Source organism: Myiozetetes cayanensis, unplaced genomic scaffold, assembly GCF_022539395.1.
Source record: "Myiozetetes cayanensis isolate MyiCay16 unplaced genomic scaffold, myiCay2020 scf2-11, whole genome shotgun sequence".
NCBI lineage: Eukaryota > Metazoa > Chordata > Aves > Passeriformes > Tyrannidae > Myiozetetes > Myiozetetes cayanensis.
This window is the reverse complement of record NW_026087411.1, coordinates 76,591,099-76,612,153: the sequence shown is the minus strand read 5'-3', so window position 1 is coordinate 76,612,153 and position 21,055 is coordinate 76,591,099. Positions and strand designations below refer to the sequence as shown.

Genomic DNA, 21,055 nt, shown 5'->3' with positions numbered 1-21,055 from the left:
AACAAACAAATAAAAACCCCACACCAAAACAACAACAAAAAAACCCGCTAAATTTCCACACAAGAAGTTTCTTTTCCATCTAGGATTTTTTTTTTATACTTGGAAAGTGGTAACAAAGCTATCAGATATCTATCACACCTTTCACAAAAGACTTCTGGGCAGGAAAGTTTGTTTCAGAAGCAAGATGCATGGTTTTGGGTAACAGACTTGACAGGATGAGATTTCACTTCTAAATAGCAGCTAAAGCTTCATTTAGAACAAACAGGAAATAGACTTTATGGCTAAGGAGTTAACGGCCCAGCTGTTGAGCAACCATAGCTAATTCAGCAGTGACATCCCAGACCTGTAAAACAGACAGTTTTAGTGCCTCTCTGTAACTAAAGGAGAAGTTACTAAGACTCTGTTAGATTTCGTTGCTGGTTTTGTTTTGATTTCAAAATCTGGGCACAGCAGTGAATCTTACCAAAAAAACACCAAACAACAACCATGCAACAAATTTAGTTTAAGAAACTGAGATTCATCTAATCTCTAGCAAAATGCAAATATAAAATTAATTCCTGGAGACAGAAGAATCTGGGAAGAAGAACAGAGGGGCAGGCAGGAAGGGGGTGGAGAAGAGAGGCTGGAGAGGGAAAGAGCTCTACATTCAACTCCATCCAACAATTTCACTTCTAGGATCTGGGCTCCTGATTGCCCACCTGTGTGTGCTATTTCACTTTTCAGCTCTTCTGCAACAAAACAACTAGTTTATTGGGAAATAAACTTGTCGTCAGTAGCTCTGCAGTTAATTCATTTTACGGATCACTCTGATGGCGTTACTAATGATGTGAAGTGGTGGTTTGGACTGCCTTCATCACTTGATCACTTCAACTTCTGATCACTTTACTTCTCACATGTCTTCATGTTACACTTGAGAGCAGATGCTGTATCACCAAAACTATGACGGCCAATAATCATCCTAATCAAACTAATTCAGACACTTCCAAAAAAAAAAAAAAATTGTAGCTTGGGGCCAAAAGACAATGCAGAGGAGACTTGAAGCAAATGTTATGAAGCATGAAGTCTCTCATTTTCTTCAGGTGATGGTCAGCCCTGATCACTGAGATCACAGGCCTCATTTTACTTCACTTGGAAACACTCTTAAAAGAGGACACGACTAACAGCGGATGTAGCTCTTCTCCCCTTCTATTCTTTATGCTTACACATCTAAAAAGCTGAAGGATATGAACAAAGTGATCAAAGAAACCCAAATTACTTAAGTAGACTGATAAATTGTGAAAATCATCGTCTTTATGAGCATTAACTGTTTGGGAAAAAAGATATAGCAAGAAAATATATTTTTCTACCATATCTCTGACAAGAAGGACAGTCAGAAGAATCCAGGGTGAATGAGAGCAAAGACATTAAACTTTCTAGAAACTCCAAAGTAGGCTGGAAGCAGAAATCACAGCTCTGCATTTCATAGTAGAAACACCTTCAGTATTTTTGACCATCTAGCTAGGTCTTACTTTTACCTCGGAAGTATTTAGTATATTTTTCTGAAGCCTACTAGGATTCTTTGGAAATATATTTACTTTTTTTTTTTTTTAATTAAAAAGTTCATATTCAGCTGTTTCTTTGACCTGATATGAAATACCATTGACTGTTCTTTTAAAAGGGGCAGAAAAAGTATTTAATATGTTAGGGAATAAAAAGGGAAGGAGGTAGATGCTCTCCTGTTGAACTTCTACTGGCTTCTGAAAATGCCAAGACTCAGAGTTCCTCAATTCTCTGTTCTGGTTCAATTTGCTAAGACTAATTACATTCTCTTCCCTAGAGTAATTTTGGAGGCAAATGGAAGAAAGGTAACTCTTCTTCAAAAACGGAAACATTTAGAGTCTTGATTATATAAATGCCATTGAAAAGTTTTCTCTCATTTCTCCCTGAATTCATAAAGCAAAAAATTTTCAAATTGAAAATGCAGGAATGTCAGCATAGGTTACTCAAGCTGCAGGTCACCCACAGCTTTTGTGACACACTGCTTGAGCTAAACTCTACACACAATTCACCATATGTGCAACTTGGGCTTTTTGGAAGCATGGTAACGTTTTTTTAATGATATCTTATTCCCATTCTCCCCCTAAACAGAGTAGCATAAAAACCAAAACACACAAGAAAAAAAAAAACAAACATAACCACACATACTTTACCACGAATATATGCTGCACATAAGGCAAATTCAATTTCTGGATCTGTTATCAAGTAATATCTCACAAAGTAAAGAGATAAAAAGTTTGTCCCAAGAAGAAAAAAGAAAAGGAACAGATGCAGTTTGGTGTCTGGCACAGTGTACAGCACTTGACAAAGTCTGGAAAGAAAAGCCTGCAGCTCCCTTTTTACTCACCAAGACAAAATGTGCAAATAGCTGTAATCCCCTCCTCATTTGGAGGCCAATAAAACAACTGTTAATGCATACGCTATTATAATATGTTTAACAGTAAAATGCATCCATTTGGCTCCCCCTAGGAATTTGAATTTTTGGACTTGGTGCCCAATCATCTATGTAATTTCTCAGTTCAGTAATATTAAGAGAAGCTTCCCACCTTCTGAAATATCACTCTACTGCTCTGATTGAATAAAATTAATTGTCTCCCTCTCCACCCCCAACTAACATGAAACAGATGGAAAATACATTATACCAGAAGCTCTCACAGAATTATTTTCTCCTTCAAATACCAATCACTGATTGCAGTGTACTCCTTACACACATAACATATCAACTGAACTCCACTGTGAGAAAAAGTCCAAGTTAGATGTATTAAGAATCCACTACAGTTACTGAGAAATCAATTGGGGTTTTGTGGTTGGGGTTTTTTTCCAGAACAGATGCAATACATAGTGTTGAAAGAACTGATTATGTCTAAGTACCTTCCGGGTACCTTTTCTACGTACTCTTCAAGAGAATCCTTTAAAATGTACGACTTTCATACCTAAGCCTAGCGCCACATACCAGCAGGCATAAGACCAACACTGAGGAAACAGGGTCCTTGAACATAAGCAAAAGAATATGCAACTGAAAGTTCAGAGACTCCCCTAGTTTTCTCATGTTTGTTTCATGCAAGTTTAAGACTGCTTTAAATTACATTTGTGAGTATTGTATATATCTGAAATTTGTCTCTCATGTATAAGCGTTATCACAATAGACCACTGAGGTGGCCAGGATTCTTTGGCACTCCTATAGTGAGAAGTAATCAGTATACATACAAAAAAAAAAAAAAATCAGTTTGAAAGATTGAGCAATGAAAAAGAAACACATGGGATATCATTTTCCAGGTTATATGTTTCACCACTCACGATTGTTTTCTTCTTTATCCTTCCCAGCAATACCAGTTACTTACATTCTTAAAACAAAAAAAATTTCTGGCAACCCATCCAGTACAGAGTTGTGTTTAAATCGAAATTCAATTGTTTCAGTAACTGAACTCTATAAATTTCACACACAGGAGAAGAGCTGTATGCAAAAGGAACACATTATTCAATCACAGTCAGCCAATCAAGCTAGCATAACACAGATTAAAATCCCCACGGAGTTACAGACTGAAGAGCTATTTGGAACTACAGTGTGGCCATCTACTCCTACCTTTGCTACAACGCAGCCAGATAAGGTATTGTTCTGTATCTTTAAAAGACGATCCTATTGTGTTAAGTTAATTCAGCTGAGCTTTAGCAAGTGTGAGAGAAGAATCAAACTTATGCCCATCCTGAAGGAGCACAATGCTCTCTGCCCTGAGCAGTCCCAAAGAAGTCATGCAGCATGCCAGGTACAAAGTATTTGCAGAAGTGAGCCTTCAGATAGGGCTGCAAAGGCTCTGGGTTAAGGAAGCACTTACCAGCTTCCTTCTTCTGCTTGATCTGTTACACAGCTCGACAGTAACAGATAGCCAGCTGCATGAGTGTCAATGTTCAGATAAGTTTCTCTCAATATCTGTCACAAAAACCAGACACTGTATCAGTGTGCCAGCTGTATTATCGGTCACTACATAGTTAATCATACTTAATAACATCCTCGAGCACAGACATGGCACACAGACAGCAATAACTGCGAACCACAGTCACCCAGACCATTCTGACTCTGAGCTGCCAGCTCAGTGCACTCTCGACAAGTACCTGCCTACCACCTTTTCCCTCTCAAACACATTAGCTTGCCTCAATATGGGGCCAGAGTTTGTTTTGAAACTCTTAACAGAATCACTGAAAGAAAAGAGGAAAAATACCATAAATGATTCTCTGGACTGTTTCCAGAGGAGCGTGTTCTCTTAGCGATTGCTTTGGAAGCAAGCCAAAAATGGGAAGTGTTCTTGCAAATGAGCACGCTACTATGCTCAAGTACAAGTTATCATTTAATTCTTTTGACAACATCAGCATGGATAGAAATTAAGAAGCCTGTTTAATAAACAGGTTACCTGAATTCCAGTTATCAAACATCAATTTCTTCTCTATCCATCTATGCCATGCTTACTCAGCTCCTGCCCCCCACCTACTTCCCAACATACAGTGGTTTCTTTTTTGGATACTTTCTCTCCTTTATTGAAAGTGTAATAACATTAGTATATTATTACATCAACCATAACAAGGTCTGTAACCAAGAACAAGTTAACTAAGAAAAGGAAAGAAATCAGTCTCTCAGAAGAAAATATCCAAAAACCTCAAAACAAACTTCTATGGGACACAGCAGTTAATATTTTTAACAGATCTTTAATACCGTCTACTGAATGATTATGTCCAGGCAGCTTTTTACATTACAATTACTCCTAATGAGATCACCTTCTGCAGTGCATAAGACCTCATCCCTTCCCAACAGAACAATGAAAGATTTGTGTGGGGCTATGAAAGTCTCAGATCAACTCCACTCACTTCACCTTGTACTGAATTTCCTCATAAAAACTCGTCAACAGCACAATAGTACTTTTTTCCTGAGGAAAAATTATTAATAAGGAGACTCGTTTGCTTTGGTTTAGGGTGTCCTTAATCCTCTAAAGATTTTGAAGTCCTCATAAAGGCACATCAGACCCACTGACTGCTGTCAGCTTTGGTTTTGACATTATGTACATTTCTCTTCTTCATAGATTTGTGAGGGGTTTTTTCCAGTTTCTGACTTACACCATTTCTCAACAACAAATGTCTGCCTATCTTACAATATGGTGATATATAACTCCTTGTTCTATCTGACAAAAAAAAATGATAGACCTTGTATTAAATGTACATGAAAATACCTGTCTTCAAACAAACTGCCTGTTCTCTTACTTTTACTCTAAGCAAAGACAATGAAACATCCTCTCTCATGCTAAGCAGAAATGTCTTATGGCTGCAGCCCCAGAGACAGCAATGCTAAGGATACATATCATTCTAAGAACACGGCTGACTGAATTAGTATAAATTAGAAAGTACAACTTGGCAGTTTCTGATTTGCTAGTACTTTAAAATAATCACCATGATCCTATAGTAAGCCGAAAGTTTAGTTTTATGCAAAAACATATTGTGGAAAGGAAACCACAATTTTTATCCTGAAAATTTAATATTCTGTTTGAAAGATCTATCTTGTGTTTGAATTCTTACACACTTCACAAAACTCTCTCAGTTTTTATTGTGTGTGTATTCTTCCCATTACTAACCACACCCCATTCTATTTTACTACTTTACTAGTTTCCTTATAATTCCGTCCTAGATCATCTGAAAGAACAAAGTATTTACCTACTCATACCTGATGTTATTAATACAGTGTTCTGTGATAGGTATGACTTGCTCAGCTTTACGAAGAAGCACAAGAAACAATACCTTAACCAGTTAAAAATGTTAGTCCTGTACCTATAGTTATACTTCACACAACTTCAACTTTTTTTGTTTAAATTTGAAAATGTAGTATGCAACCACAGATTTCCATAATCGAACTGGCTGACTGCTTTAAATTAAACAGTGTGAACCTTGCAGATTGAGGATCCAAAAACTTTAAAAGCAGGCTGATTGTGTATTTCTCCTGAAAAAATAAAAAAAGCTGGTAGAACATGACCTATAATTTAGAGCAAGTTGTGTGTTTACTTACGTTCACACGTGTCTCCTTTCTGCTGGTATCCTGCTTTGCAGATACATTTTCCAATAGGCACTAACCATTCTCCCTCCGCACTACAGTGCATCTTCGGCGAGTTCTCCGCCTCCTCCTCCGCACTGCTGACACAAGTTCCTCGCACTTCTACTAAAGAGGAAAACTCTGAGCCAGTCACTGTGTCAGGAAAAATAGCTAAGTTCTCAATGATGGACCAGCACTTCTTGTAGTAGACTTTGACAGAGACCAAAGCAATGCAGGCCCCTACATCCTGAAACGCAAGATAGAATCCTTTTTTGGACAAAGGTCCAATTTCTCTCACCTCTGTGTTAAGTTTCATTTTTCTCTCCCCAAGATCACCCTGGGTAAAACTTTCATCTGCTGCAATAGTGTCTATTTTTACATATTGGTTTTCTCGGATATTCCTGCCAGTGTCGTAGTCTGTTTCATAATAATACAAGTTAAAAGTTTCTTTACAAGTCCCCAGAACTCCAGGAAGACTGTTACAATCCCTCAGAGTGAATTTCAGTTCTACAAAAATCCTTTGTGCATTGCTTTTTGCAATCCAGTTAGTCCGAAGCCAGTTGTTTTGGTTTGATTCCATCACCTGGCATACCTGGTATGTTCGTATAGGAGTGTAGTTTTCATCCAGTCCACTAATTTCTTCCCACTAAAATGATAACAAACAGTTAGTAATGTAACAAGAAGTATGTCACCAGATGTAACTACTGTGTATTTAAAAAGCTTCATATAACACATCTTCCTCCCTTTTAACAGTAGGCTATTTTTAAAAATACTCTTAAGCACCTAAATGAAGAAATATCTATTAATGCAGCAGTAGGCTCTCACTGCCTCCATGTCTTTTCCACATATAAATAACTTTTAAAAATCATTGTCATAACACGGGCAGAGTTGCAAAGGGGGACCCTTAGAAAAGGCTGTTTAGCATATCAGGTTCTGATTACACACTGGGCTCATACACATTTTGTTAAGGTCACAATGGTTTTGGGTAAGTAAAGACTGAAAGGAGGGAGGCAGCTTCTCTTTCAAAGAAACCTGAAACCAGTGAAGTCTCATAAACTGAAACTGCCCAATGTTACAGTACATAAAACTTGTCAAACTTTCAGCGTAGTTGTACAGAAAGCATGGGATCAAGTCCTGAAACTTGTGAGTCAGATGATTCTCACTCTGTGATTAAAGTGGCATAGAGAGAAGGCAAGAGAAAATGACAGAATTAAAAATCTGAAAGCAAGAAAACATTTTGGTTGTCCCTTTTTTGTTCAGGCCACATTCTGGTTTATTTAAAACCAAAGAGGTAAGTGGCAGCTCCTTCTCATCTCACATTCTGTCCAGTGGCTGCACCCACGTTAAGAGGAGCAAACTTCATTTAGTTGTAAATTCAAATAAACTATGAGATTACATACAACCCACATGACTGAAAGTTCACTGGTTCAAAGCCTGGGTCTTGTTGATGTTCCCTTTCTTGGTTACCAACTGTGTAACGAGCTAGTAAGCCTGTAACAGCCCTGGAGTCTTTAACAGCCCATAGTAGCGTGGGAATTTGCATCTCCAGCAATGGCAAACCTTCCACTAAAATCAATCAGGCAGATCTGCCCAGGTGTAACCAAAACAATATCAGTCTCTCACCTTTTTTTCACATTTCTGGTAGCATTTAATTGACTGCAGAAAACACAGCTGTAGTAAATTAGAGGAGGGGGGTGAGCTTTCCTCACCCCATGATACAGGCAACCATGACTTCTCTGTATGGCACTTGGCCCTCTGGCCCTGTGTCAATAATGCACTTAAGCTCATGCTTAAGATCAGTAAAAGTACTTATGAGCTTAATGGTAAGCATGTGCTTAAGTGCTTTGTGGGGACTAGTATACTCAGCACCTCTGCAGGATGGAACATCCACTGACATTCCTTACACAGGCAACAAAACAAGTGTGGAAGGCACTGTTTCACCAGACCAGGAGTCACATAGTATACAATACTTTGCAAGCCTATTCGACAGCAAATGAGATCATTTAAATGTTGTTGCCTGTTCCAAGAAAAAGCAGATGTGGCTGATTTGATGCTGGAAGTTATCACCACAAAATATATCACAGCTGCAGATGCTGAAATGCACAGAAGTTGTAAATATCAAAGCACATTTCAAGGACCAACAGTTAATATAGATTTTGTATATATGGAATTATATATGCATATGGTATTAAATGACTGAAATACATTATTAGATGCTCATGAAGTTAACTCAAGTGACTGCACATGGAACAAAAGAAAGTCTATTTTCATAAGAGATTTATTAGATCTGAATTAGTAATATTTTTTCCACCTTTGTAAGGACTAGTACAAACAAGAAAAAATAAAAAAGGGACCCTGGACTGACAGGATTTTGGCTGTGTCACAATAATAAAAAATATCTCCCCCTCAAAAAAAAAAAAAAAAAAAACAAACCACCAAACAAAAAACCACAACAAAAAAAATCCCACTAAGACGATGTAAAAGGCATAAAGCCTAAAACTGTACTGATTTTCATAGTCTCCATTTCATATCAAGTAGTCCTATTTGCTTTGGGGTTTCTTTGAGTTGGTTGGTTTAGGGGTTTTATTTATTTTATTTTTTATCTTGTGTAAGCATTCTTCCCTCCCAAGATAGATTCTGCAATGAGATATTCAGTTAGACAGTGTACTGTATCTTTGAAGTGAAAGTAACTCTAATGCACCCCAGAACAGAATCCGTTTCCTCAGATTTTGATGTGGAGTGCTTGACCAAAACAAAGCCCCTGTCCCCTCAAAAAAACCCAAAAAAACTGAAACAAACAAACAACTAACAAACAAAATATATTTTACAAAATTAATCTATTTTTAGTAATACAACACAAGTGAGTTCTCTCAGAGTCAAGATCCCACTACATGAGACTAGCTAGTATCAGAGAGATTCTCATGCTACAGTCAAGGAAAACAATACAAAAAACTAAATTCACACAAAAAGTTCTACTTTTTGGTATCCTTAGCATTAATACATTAATTTTTTTTCTGCAGAGAAAAAAAATAAATACATTAGTACTTTAGGATGCTGTCACCTATGAGCTCAAACTTCATTAAAGTCTTCTTATAGCAATCAATTCTACCATAGCTTTTACAGCAAGAAAACTCAACTTTTCTTTGTCCAGCTGCAAAATATGGTGATACACATGCAATTCCATTTGAATGTGTCCTGGTTTATTGGTTTCAATTTATGGCATTTTAACTTCTTAGTTATCTTAACAATGTTAAATGTAGCATTTGCACTTGAATGAGGCATTTAACAAGTGTCTGTCTGACATATTATGTACTGTGATGATGCAGTAGTTTCTCAAGTAGATTTTCTGTGTGTATTCCCATGAAGTCTTTATTGCACAATAAAAAATTCAATAACTAAAATTTACATTATTAAAATCGTACTTTTACAGTAATTTACAGGTAACTTTTTCTGAACATTTTCATGCATACAAATCCAGCCACAAGTTTCGATTCACTTTTAATTCCTGATTGAAATTGGCTTTCACCTCTGAAAGTTGCCTTTTACTATCTGTTGAATTTGACTCTGCGTTCATCATTCAATATGCTGACATGTGTAACATGTGTTGACATGTCTTTCATTATCTACACGTTAGCCTAATATAACTGCCACCAAGCTAATCTTTCAAACAGCTCTGGTAGAGGCTTCAATCAGTGCAAAACGCTAATGCCGAGGTTATTAGCCATCATATGCATTGAGCTCACATTACATTCTCTCTGAAGTCCTTAGATTAGTTTCCAGTTTATACTTGTATTGATGTTACAATCTTGCTTTTAAAGAAAGACACTTTCACATTTTCATTCTTCTTGTTTAAAGGATTTGTTACACTTTTATATCCCCACTCACACTTCACGCTCTTCTGGCTCCAGCTTTAACACGCTGAAGATTAAGGGACTGATCCTCAAAATTCTTGCTCATGCAAGGAGTCACAATAGATTCAGCAAAACTGCTTCCATGAGTAAGAACTGTTCATATAATTTATGATTTGTCAGACTGAGCTAATGTAGCACTGAGCTAAGGTAGGACAATACACCCATTATATCTTTCTGAACAGGTTCTTCCTCAAGGCTGGAGGAAGAAGGGGTTTTATGACATAATTTTTAATTCAGACTGAAAGCAGCATTTCTCAACTTTGCATATATAATAAGTAAGACAATAACACTGATGTTCCTAAACATCACATTTTTTAAAATGGTGAATTTTACAATGGTGCATTTCATATAGTGCTTTTATATTAATTTGTAAAGAAGATAGAGGTGGCCTTAACCACATAATTTGTGCCTAGTTCCAGATATGAGGCTCCTCAAGACTTGGGGGTGTTTCAAGTTTGGAATGTCATTTCAAACACATCTGCAATATACATGGTTTTATTCTTGAGCTCTTCAATCTGTGATAGTCAATTGCAAAGAAAACATCGTAAACAAATTTATGATCACCCATTCTACAGAAACTGAAAAACATATTTTTAGAAAGTTTCCCCTCAGAAGCAAATCTGATGTTTCTAAAGGAAGAAGGAAAAATTATATAAAATATTGTATCAAAAACAGGTAGTGTAATCATTTGTACAGCACAAAGGAGTACACTACAAAACATAAGGGTACCAAGAACATTTAGGTGAGTTTCTTAAGAGACTCTTGCTTTTAAGTAGCATGTACATTTGTACACTGTAACCAACATTTCATTCTAAAAATGAAGAAGCCATAAACAGTATGGTTACTGAGAAAGGTATGAGGGAGAGCGAGTTCAAAGCAGGTGTTTCAACTGCTACAGTAATTACTTGTCTCTAGGAACTTAGTTCTTGCCTGGAGTACTTACCCCATTGGGAGGAGAGGAAATCCATTCCAACTCTGTCTGTTGTGCTTTAGAGTCCAGCAATATTACTAAAAAAAGGAAAAAAATTAAATTCCACAGTTTATTGAATATAAGTGAGAATATAAAACTAAAGAACAGAATCTGAATTTTAAAAAGTGATAGAATGAATACAAATTTTGTACAATTAATATTTTTCTTCATATTATTAAAAAATTATCTGCAACCACAACTATGCCTTTGATTGTAAGTAGATGATTAAAAGATTATGTGGCATCCACATATAAGCAGATATACATTATTCTTTACAATTTCATTGCTTATAACTAAGTGGGGATTTTTTTAGTGCTCTGAAGTGTTACTAATCAGTCATTAAGATGCATGTTCTCTCCATCTCCTTTGTCATAAGAAGGACATTTCCCATATGCTGGTTATTTCAACCAGCTTAAAACAAACAAATATACACCAATATTTCAACATTTTCAAACTGATTTAGATAAGACTGGTCTGTGCCTTACTGTGAGTCACACTGAAAAAGCAATCATCTTTTTTGAGTGTCAAAGTAAAAAATACTTCCATTAGATGATGAAATAGTAATTCGGTAAACAAATGACAACCAGGAATGTAGAAAATAAAAGACTCTGCAGTTACGTCACACCTTGCATTCACAAAAAAGAGACTAATTCACTTCATGATAGTGGCTTATTAAAATCTTCATGCCATTATACCCCCATGACATTTCTATACAGAAAGACATCAGTTCTTGTTGCATCACAACTATTTCCAGCTAAATGTAATCTCGCTTCTGAAAGTGGTTAATCACAGCCTAATAAACCAACTCTTTGGTAGCATTTCTAATTTGAACCTATTCCATATATGTTTAGCTATAGTGCTATTTATAACGTCATACACATTTAAGGACAGATATATAAATGTTTGATTTAAGGCTGTAACTTGAAGCAACTTTTGTCAGGTCTTTTGGCCCTTTCTCCTAGCATAATTGAACACAAAATTTCAATGAATTAGTAAAAAGATGAGATGACTACAAAAGGTATTTAAAGGTTCATACAGTAATATATGGAACGTTAGCTGAACACAAAACGGTACCTTCCAGGCCTGTATTTCAGTAATGAAGTGGAACTACTCATTAAGGAAGTTTCATAGTCTCCCTCTAGAAGGATTACCTGCTTATTTCATTAAGCTCGGATTCAAGGGGCTTTATTTTGTAACACTTTCTATAGTAAAGCAGATGCTGTATGCGGTGGTTTGTTAAACAAGAACATTTATAATCGTCCTGAAAAAAAGGGCACCATGAAAAATTTAACCATTTCAGCACCAGCACAACCCATGGCTGCAATTCATTATACTTTTTATTTGGCAGTAATTCTCCATCACGTAGCAACGGATGGGTACATCTCAGAAAGAAAAGACAAGAAGAAAATAAAAAAAAAAAAAAAAAGAAACCAAATGCACACAAACCCCTGCTCTGCAAACACTCCTTGCAAAGGAATCGTGGCGTTCCTTCCGGCACCCAAAGTTACCGGGGGAGAGCTCTCCAGGCCAGCGGCTGCTGCCCCGCTCCCTGCCCCGGGAGCCCTGTGGCAGTCATGGCTCGTTCTGCAGCGCGGGGAAGCGATGCGGGGGGACGGTGTCCGCAGCCTCCCGTGAACGGAGCACACCGGGACCCCCGGCGCAGTGCCCCCCGCGGGGGAGCTGCGGGCCGAGAGCGACGGGAGGCAGCGGGCGAAGCGCGGGGGCGCGGCCGCGGGAACGGGCTCCGGGGGCCCCGCAACCGCGCTCCGGGAGCTGCGCGGGGCTGCGCTCGGGCGGCCGCGCCCCCGGGCCGAGGAGAGGGGCTGAGCCGCAGCGGAGCGCCGATACCGCGGCCGCCCCCGCCACACCCCGGGCAGCCACTGCCTTCGGGGAGGAAGCGCCCGGGACGGCGGACCCGGCACGGAGCCCCGAGCTCTCGGATACACAACACCACCACCACCACCTCCCCACCCCGGTCTTCCCAGGGGGAGCGGGCTGCAGTGCCCCCGTGCCTGCGCTCGCCCCGAGAGTCTCGGCCAGGGGAAGAGGACTCCGCAGGTAACGCGGTCACTCCCTCGCTTAGAGAGCTAGACGGACCCTGCCCCGCTCCTCTCCAGCGGCTTATATTTAGCTACAGAAAGGAAACTCGCAAAACTTTTCGGTGCTTCACCCCCTCATCCCTCTTCGGTACCCAGCGGGGAGCGGTGGGTAAACGCGCGGGGCTGCTGCCTCCACCGGCCCTTTGGCGGGGCTGGCGGTGAAGCTGCAAAGTTACTTTTTTTCTTCTCCTTCTTCTTTGAAAAAAAAGCTCTCTCTTTCTTCCGTGGGAGTTTTCTGCGCTTGCAGCAGGTAGCCGCTATCAATCCCTGTCTGCCGCTCGCCCCCTCCTGACCCTCCTTTGGCTAGGTGATTTTCTCTGAACGTACAGTCATTATACACCCACACTCTTAGGTATAGATGCCTACATATCCATCCATACACGTATGATTAAAAACGGGGCAGACTAGCGCCGGGGAGCACCGGCGCAGCCCCGATCACGGAGCAATCCGCAGGGCAGAGTGGGACAGACAGCCACAGTCTCTCCAGCTTCCTCCCTGTCCGTCTGTCCGGCCCTTCTCCCGCTCCCTACCCCACGGCCACGCGTTAATATTCTCCGTGTGAGGGTCTCTGTGCTTTACAGCCCCTTTAAATAAACTTTCGAAATGCTGCTAGGGAAAGGCTCGCCCTTCTATTCCTCGCCATCGACTTCTTCTCTTAAGGGCAGAGGACATTTTAATTGAGGCATTTTTTTAAGCTCCAGTTACAAGCTCAAAATGATATTTTACTGCATGCCAGCGGCTTGATGAAAAATATTGACGCATCTAGCTGAAGGGGGGGAATTGGGGGAGAACACAAACGTATGCATATGCAGAGGCACCGAAAAAGACCTGACTCCCCCTTCCCTGTCATGTCGTGTCGTGTGTGTCCCCCCTCGCTCTCCCGAAGATGGAGACGGACCTTCGGCTGTCAAACGGGAGCAGAGCGCTCCTTTAAATCATTTCGGATTTTCTCAGCGTGAGAAAACAAAATCCCAGATGGACTTTGTGAACTGATTTTAAACACCTCCATAAGTCTGAAAAACTGCCTGGTTTGTCTCTGTGCGAGGGGGAACCCAGTGTCCGGGGTTCGCCTTACATAGATACCAGTGTTGGACCGATGGAAACCGGGAAGCCCCGCTGTGATCCTCAGACGGTGTAAAACGTCCATCCCTTAACCTCTCTCCCTCTCTCTCTCCAGAGATGCCGGGGGAAAGCACAAACGTTGCAAGGCACACGATGCCAGGCCGTATGTACCCTCTAAATACATGCCCAGCTTGCATGGCCGGGAAGTGCGAAACTGCCTCTGATGCTCCTTCCCGTGGTTTATGACCGGCCCCACGGGGCCGGAGCGCTGCGGGCCCCCGGGCGGTAGCGGTGGGGAGCTGACCCGCAGCCTGAAGCCCCGTGCCGAGCCTTGCCTTCCACGAGACGTCCCAAGCCCTAAAACTCGGCCCTCGGCCCCTGCCCGAGGAGCAGCGAGGTAACCCGCCCTCCCTGCACCTACCTCTATGGGGAGAAGGAGGGCTGGAAGGGGACAGCGAGGCACCCCTGCACAAATCCCCGGGCCGAGGTCTCTCCCCAGCCCCATGCCGTTTCATCACGTGTGAATGCCTCCCAAGCCTCATTCCTGGGAGCAAAGGCAGTTGTCCTGGTCTCTCACACATGCACACGCACATCCCCACCAGTGAATGCCTAGGTCTTTCCTCCATCCTATCTCAACTAAAAAAAAAAGTCTTTTTTTTTTGTCTATTTTTTTTCCTTTAATGGGGGCTGACAAGCAGCTGGCAGGGGCAGGCAGGTCCCGCGCTGAGCCACCACACGGACTTCGTGGGCAAAAGCAATAAATAAACCCAAACTTTTGTTTTCCGCATCACCTTACCTTCTTTTGCAGCCTGTGCCTCCCCCGTGTGTGCAAAGCGGAACAGCCAGACGGAGCACAAAATAATCCAAGAAGGGAGCCTACTTTGGAAAGCCATGGTGCAGGAGCGGGATGATTTTATATTTCTAGCTCTGTATTTCTAGACACTGCCACTGCCGCCGCTTCGTGGGTGCTAGAGGACGGTGGAGAATTTGCTGTGCTAGTCTGTAGCTCGGCGCTCCCTCCCTCCAGGCTGCCTTTCTCTTTTGTCGCCGCCTCCTCCGCCTCCTCCTCCCTCTCCGCCGCCCCCGCACCGCTGCCCCGCTCCCGCTCCGGGCCGGCCGCCCGCCAGCCCCGACTGCAGCGCGCCCGCCCGCGCCGCGCGCCGATAATATCAATGAAGGCGAGGGGGCGGGACCGCGGCGGCCGCGCGGCCCGTCCCTCAGCGTGACTGACAGCCCGCGCCGGCCAAACAGCAGCGGCTCTCGGCGCCCGCCGGGCCGAGGCGGCACCTGAGTGGTCGCGGTCGGGGGGCGGGGCCGGCGGCGCCGGCCAATGAGCGCGCGGCGGTGTCGGGTGTCCGCGGGTGCCGGAGCCGCGGGCAGCGCGCGGGGCGCGGGGCCGGGACGGAGCGGCTGCGCCGGGAGCGGCGCCCAGCGCGGGGGGCTCCGGGGCTTGCCCCGCACGCCTGGAGGCCGCCGGCCGGATCGTCCTGCGAGCGAATGGGACGGACGCCCAGACGGACGCATGCCACTCCCCCGCAGGGTTCCGTGTGTTCTCCCCGAGCCGCAGCCGCCGGGGCAGTGAGGGAGAGGGGTCCCGGCCGGGATCCGGCTGCAGTCCCAGCCCGAACCCGACCCCCCGAGCCGCTGCCGCCGCCGGCGGGTCCCGGCGCTGCCCCCGCGCGGTGCCCGCCCGTGGGCGGGCTGAACGCGCATCTGGGCTGCTGCCTTCGAAAGGGAAACTTCGGCAGGAGCTGCGGGATGGTGCCCGGAGGCATCCCCGTAACAAAAGTCAAGTTCCTCGAGGTTGGCATCACCTGGGCTCCCTTCTCTCCTGTCTCGTTGGGGTTTTTAGCCCCGCGTCTGCGATTTGCCCCAAATACGAAGAACAGGTTAATGACAAATATAGTCATTATTTGGAGAGGAGAAGGAGCGGCTGCTTCCCCTCCGCCCCCCGTCGGGTGTAACCTGAAGCGCGTGTAATCCTCCAACAATGGGACAATTTAAATAGGAGAGGGAGGAAAAAAAAATAAAACCGGAGGGAGAGAGGAACTTGCCAAATCTCTTTTGTCAGCGTTCAAACACGGACCGGGAGAGCTTTTCCCGGGATTCTATCAGGCCCCCTCCCCTTCGCTTTCCTTTCTCCAAACCTACCCCTCGCTCGTTTTGACGAGTGAAACAACTGAGGGACGGACACGAAAACTTACCGCTGCCCGAGCAGGGCTGCGGAGCGGAGGGTGGTGCGAGGGGCACCCTCGGCGGGAGCGCTCCTCTCCCGTGCCGCGCAGCGGCCCCGCATCCCCCGCGGCCAGAGGGGCTGGCCCCGACCCCGCTCCGCGCAACCCCTGCCCCGGCCCCTGCCTCTGGCTCTGTCCCGCGCAACCTTCCCGGGGCGGATGCCGAGCAGCACGGACCGTGTTTTCTACTGCTTCGCTAAAAGTGCATCGCCGTGTCCTTTCAGAGGGTGGATATTGCGATGTAAACAGAATAAGTGATTATCGTCTTGGAAGCAGGCAAAGGCAGCGAAGAGCGGGGGGTGTAATTGCAATTCTGTGGCAAGATTATGCGGGAATCTGAAACAAGCCTTGCGCAGATGGGGACGCTGATATAGAAAACGTTATGCCAAAAATGGAAATTTAAATTGGGGGAGGTTTGTTTATGGAACCTTTATAGGCAGATAAGGCAAAATTATTATTATTATTATTATTAATTAGAATTATTATTATTAATAATAACAATATAACAACAATAATAACAGTACTATGCTCAGCACTGTCGGATAAACAGCCACCATACTCCAGGCTTTGGGCACTTCCCTGTGGGCTCCTCATTACTTCCGAGAGTGGTGTGGAGAAAGCCTCAGAAATGTGCTGTATTCCTTTCAGTTGCTGAATAATTAATATGGCTTAGAATGTGACACTTTTTGCATTTCCTTTAGAATGCTCTGTTGATAGGTCGGATATCATGATAAGTGTAGGCAAAGTAAGGGCTCTTCATTCTCTCATCCTCTGTCATCTGTCATTGCCATCCTCATGCGTGTGTACTCAGAAAGGGGAGCTGTACAGAACAGTGAGTTTGCTTACCTTCTTTTAAAAAGGCTGTTTTGTTTCATAAATACTTGCATACAGGTATTTTGTAACTTCTTGGCAAATTTTCATAGGTAAAGCTGGTTTTCATGTGGCATATATTGTGACAGTGATTAAAGTGGATATAGGAAGTCTTCAACCTAGTTGGTCCTCCATAATTTCCTAGCATGAAGTGCTGGCATTTCACTACAATGTCATTAACCCCAAAAATGATTTTTTAACCTACAGATTGTGCTAAAAAAACCCATAAAATTGTATTCACTCTTTGAATTACTATGTTCATAAAAATGCAGAAACTCACTAAATTAACAAATCAACAGAAAGGCTCAAATGGTAATGAGATATATTCATATCCTGCATATAGTGTTAGGCCAGACACTCACTTGCATCATCACCTGCTTTTATACAGATTATATTGTACAATATTATACAATCTAATATTGTATGTGTATAATACATGTATAAGAACTGTATACCTATAAGGTACTTAAAGGTATGTACGTATGTTAACCACACAGGATATAAGGATATAAGTGCACATGGCTGAGTGTATAAAGAAATAAAAAAGAGATTTAAAAAGAAAAAGTGTATATTCCTCTTCACGATCAACTAATTTTAAATGCCCTTCCTGATAGTCATAAAATAGCTAAAATTGAGCTAAAAATTACATAGTATATGTACTGCTTCATTAAAACAGTCATGAATATATTCACAGGCACGCCAAAATAATTCATATACATTGAAAGTGTCTATTAATTTTGGGGTCTTTTTTGTGCTTCTTACACATTAAATCTTTGTGAAATTGATTCAGAATTTGAAAGCCTTATTAGTGAATTTTAATTTTTTTCCCTTTTCCTCTGCTTATTTGTAATGTTTTGTAATACTTCAATTATATTCTGTAGGACGCACAGCCTGTATTGCATCTCATCCAACTGAGAGTTAGATCTTCTGCAAAGAAAAATAGAAAAGAGAAATATTACAACTGAACCAAAATACTCAAGCTAAATGGCCTACAACCCTCAGATTTGGTAACAAAACTTTTGAGAGAAAAAGAAAAGAGAAAAAAAACAACTGGGAACTTCATTCAACTCAATGTGTTACAATTGAGACACCACCAAAGTAAATGGTTAACTGAAAGAGAATAATGCTATTCAAGATACTTATGTAACTTTATTATTTTATTCTGTTTTGTACTCTTTTTTTCCTAACTCAAAGTCTGTATGCCAGATTCTGTCTTTTATTTTTACTCAGAGTTAGAATGGCTTCCTTGACATTACCAAGCTTCCCTATGCTGATATTAACTTCATACTAGCTGCAATTCACCATACTGAATTACAATGGTCTAAGCAAACTCTGGAGATAAATAATTTCCCCCTTAAAATTGGCTAACTCTATCTTCAACACATAACTCGATCTGAAATTCTGATGCAAGGAATATGGAATGAATTCTGAGGCTATACAAGCATATGTAAGGAAATGAGCATGACTTGAAAATGGTTACAAAATGCTGTTTTCACAAATCCCCTTTTTGCAGAAATCACACATTTTTGCTTTGCTCTGTGCAGGGCTGAAGCAAAATTTCAATAGTTTGGAAAAGGTGTTAAAGGTTAGCCTCAGACACAGTTTCTGTAAATGGTATTGAGCTTAGTGCTGTCCACAAGAGGAGAATCCTTAAAACTGGTTTTGACAAAAAAGAAATTGAACTGTGTTTTACAGTAGCAAATGTAGAAATGAGGTCTAAGTAATAGAAGAAGATATTTTAAACCCAGAATTTGCAGTCTTAATCTGAGCAATCTTTGAACAGTTCTTTATCTGTGCATAAGATTTTCTATGAAATATGAAGTACATATTTTTGTGCATTTTTTGTCAAATTTTGTATATTTTTTAATATAAAATTCAGTGGCATAGTGACATTTGACTTATAATTAATAGATGTATAATAAATTATTTTAACAGACTTTGCATTTAATCTTACAAATGTAAAGACACTTACATTCCAAATCTGAATTTTCCATACAGTGTCAATTTCAGACCTTCTGGTGAATTTATAAGTCAGAGTAGCTCTATTATAGTAAATAAAACAATGTATTAAATAATTATTATTGTTTCATAAAGAAATTGTAGAGAATTGGGACTGGCTTATTGAAAAGTATGTTCATATAAAAAATACTTTTTCTAGATAAAATGTCAGCTTGGTTTTGGTTTTTTTTTAAAACTATTTTCGTTAACACAAATCAAAAATAGTGCTATAAAGCTCTACATTTAAAGTCTTTACTTATATCAGTATGGTAATAAAAATTCACTGTCAAATTTTCTCTTGGGAGATTTAAAGTTATACTTTGCTAAATAGATACCTAGATCACGTTTTCCAAATCTATGAATTTTCAATACACTTTGAGAAACACTGCCCAGAAATAAAGATAAGAAGGTGTGTCATCTTGCCATTTAGTGGAAATAAAATACATTCCATAGAACGGCACAAATTAAATTCATGTTTAACATATATGTGAACATGAAATACCTCTGCCTTTCCCAAGGAACAATAGCACAGTTGTATGGGGTCCAAAAGCATGGTTGGGTCCTTTGAAACTACTTCCCCTGATAAACCTGAATTTGAAAACTGTCTTACTGAGGAATAAGAGGCATTGGAGAATATACTGCCTCTTTGCTGACCATTCTTCAGTGTCTGTTAGTATATCACGTTGTGTGGGACCTTCCTGTGGGAAGCCTGAGTAGGACAAGCCAGTGCCATCATCCTGTGATAGCATCTGGAGATATCCTGAGAGGAGATAATTTCTCTTGCTCACCTATGCGTTGAAGGAATGTCTTTGAGCCCAGCTGCAGCAAGAAGCATCTGCACATGTAAGTACATTGTTTACTTCAATATTCTGTAAGATTCAGAGTTTCAATTTTCCTAGGATGTTTGTCATACTAAAAATTGTGTACAGAAGAGCCTGACCATAAGGGCAGCTAATTCATATTTTAGTTGTAAGTAACAGATAAATTCTAGCAATATGCTCCAGTGAGGTTAGTATCTTCCTGTTCTCATTCAGTACAAGTGACATCTGATCACTTCCATCTGTGACAGTCCTAGATTCTTCTTTCAGCCCAGCTGAGGTGAAAAATCAGACCCAGTGGATTTCCTGTTTCCACATATTACCTCCTCTTCCAGTTAGTCTCAGTCTCTCAATTTCCTTATTTCCTTCTGTGAGAGAGCATGAAAGTGTCTCTCCTCTCAATCTCCCTTCTGTGTTAGGAGGTAGGAGGGGAAAGGATAAAAGAACAGATGTAATAACCCTTATTTAGTTCTGAAAGAGAAAATACAGATTGCAATGGCAGGAGTTCCAGTGCTTTCACCTCTAGATCCAAGAAGTTTAGCAATGTGAAGCATCACTACTGACAGGAAAGCTGCCAAAGTGTATGGGAGAAGGTGTTCCTTGAAGTAGAATAATTTAAGAATTGCATCCCTCGGGAGTACAACCCTCTGCAGATTTCCCTCTGCCGTCTTTCACATTCTCGTACTCTGTCAAGTTTCCATTCAGATGTTCTGCCACTTCTGCCCTGGTCTGTCGATTTACCTCCCCCCAAAACTGATCTCTCATTATCCACTGAAAGTAAACCAGATTTCTGGCAAGAAATACACATATTAAGCTGCGGAAGTTTGTTCTATCCTCAGATAATTGATGCTTGCCAGATACACTAAATTACAAGACCTTAAATACTTTATCTCCTTCAAATATGAAAGTGCACCTGATAGCGTGTTTCATGGGTAAATAATTCTTTATTCAGGATGCATTTACTTGTGGCTTGAATTTGCCAGCTGTAGT

At 41.4% G+C, this 21,055-nt stretch overlaps 1 protein-coding gene across 6 annotated transcripts in view; it reads right to left on the bottom strand.

Moving 5' to 3' along the window:
• The window catches only part of EPHA7 (EPH receptor A7), a 195,701-nt gene extending 180,416 nt beyond the window's left edge, over positions 1–15,285 (bottom strand). For 4 of the 6 annotated variants that reach the window (XM_050316513.1, XM_050316508.1, XM_050316512.1 and 1 more), the window contains exons 1-3: positions 14,942–15,196; positions 10,958–11,022; positions 6,080–6,749 (exon numbers count right to left, since the gene is read on the bottom strand). In XM_050316513.1, coding sequence (XP_050172470.1) covers positions 6,080–6,749; positions 10,958–11,022; positions 14,942–15,038 — 832 coding nt within the window. In that variant the 5' untranslated portion in view covers positions 15,039–15,196. Of the gene's footprint in view, positions 1–6,079; positions 6,750–10,957; positions 11,023–14,941 lie in introns of all 6 variants that reach the window. The other 2 variants (XM_050316510.1, XM_050316511.1) reach the window with 1 other exon arrangement.
• Positions 15,286–21,055: the final 5,770 nt, after the last annotated feature.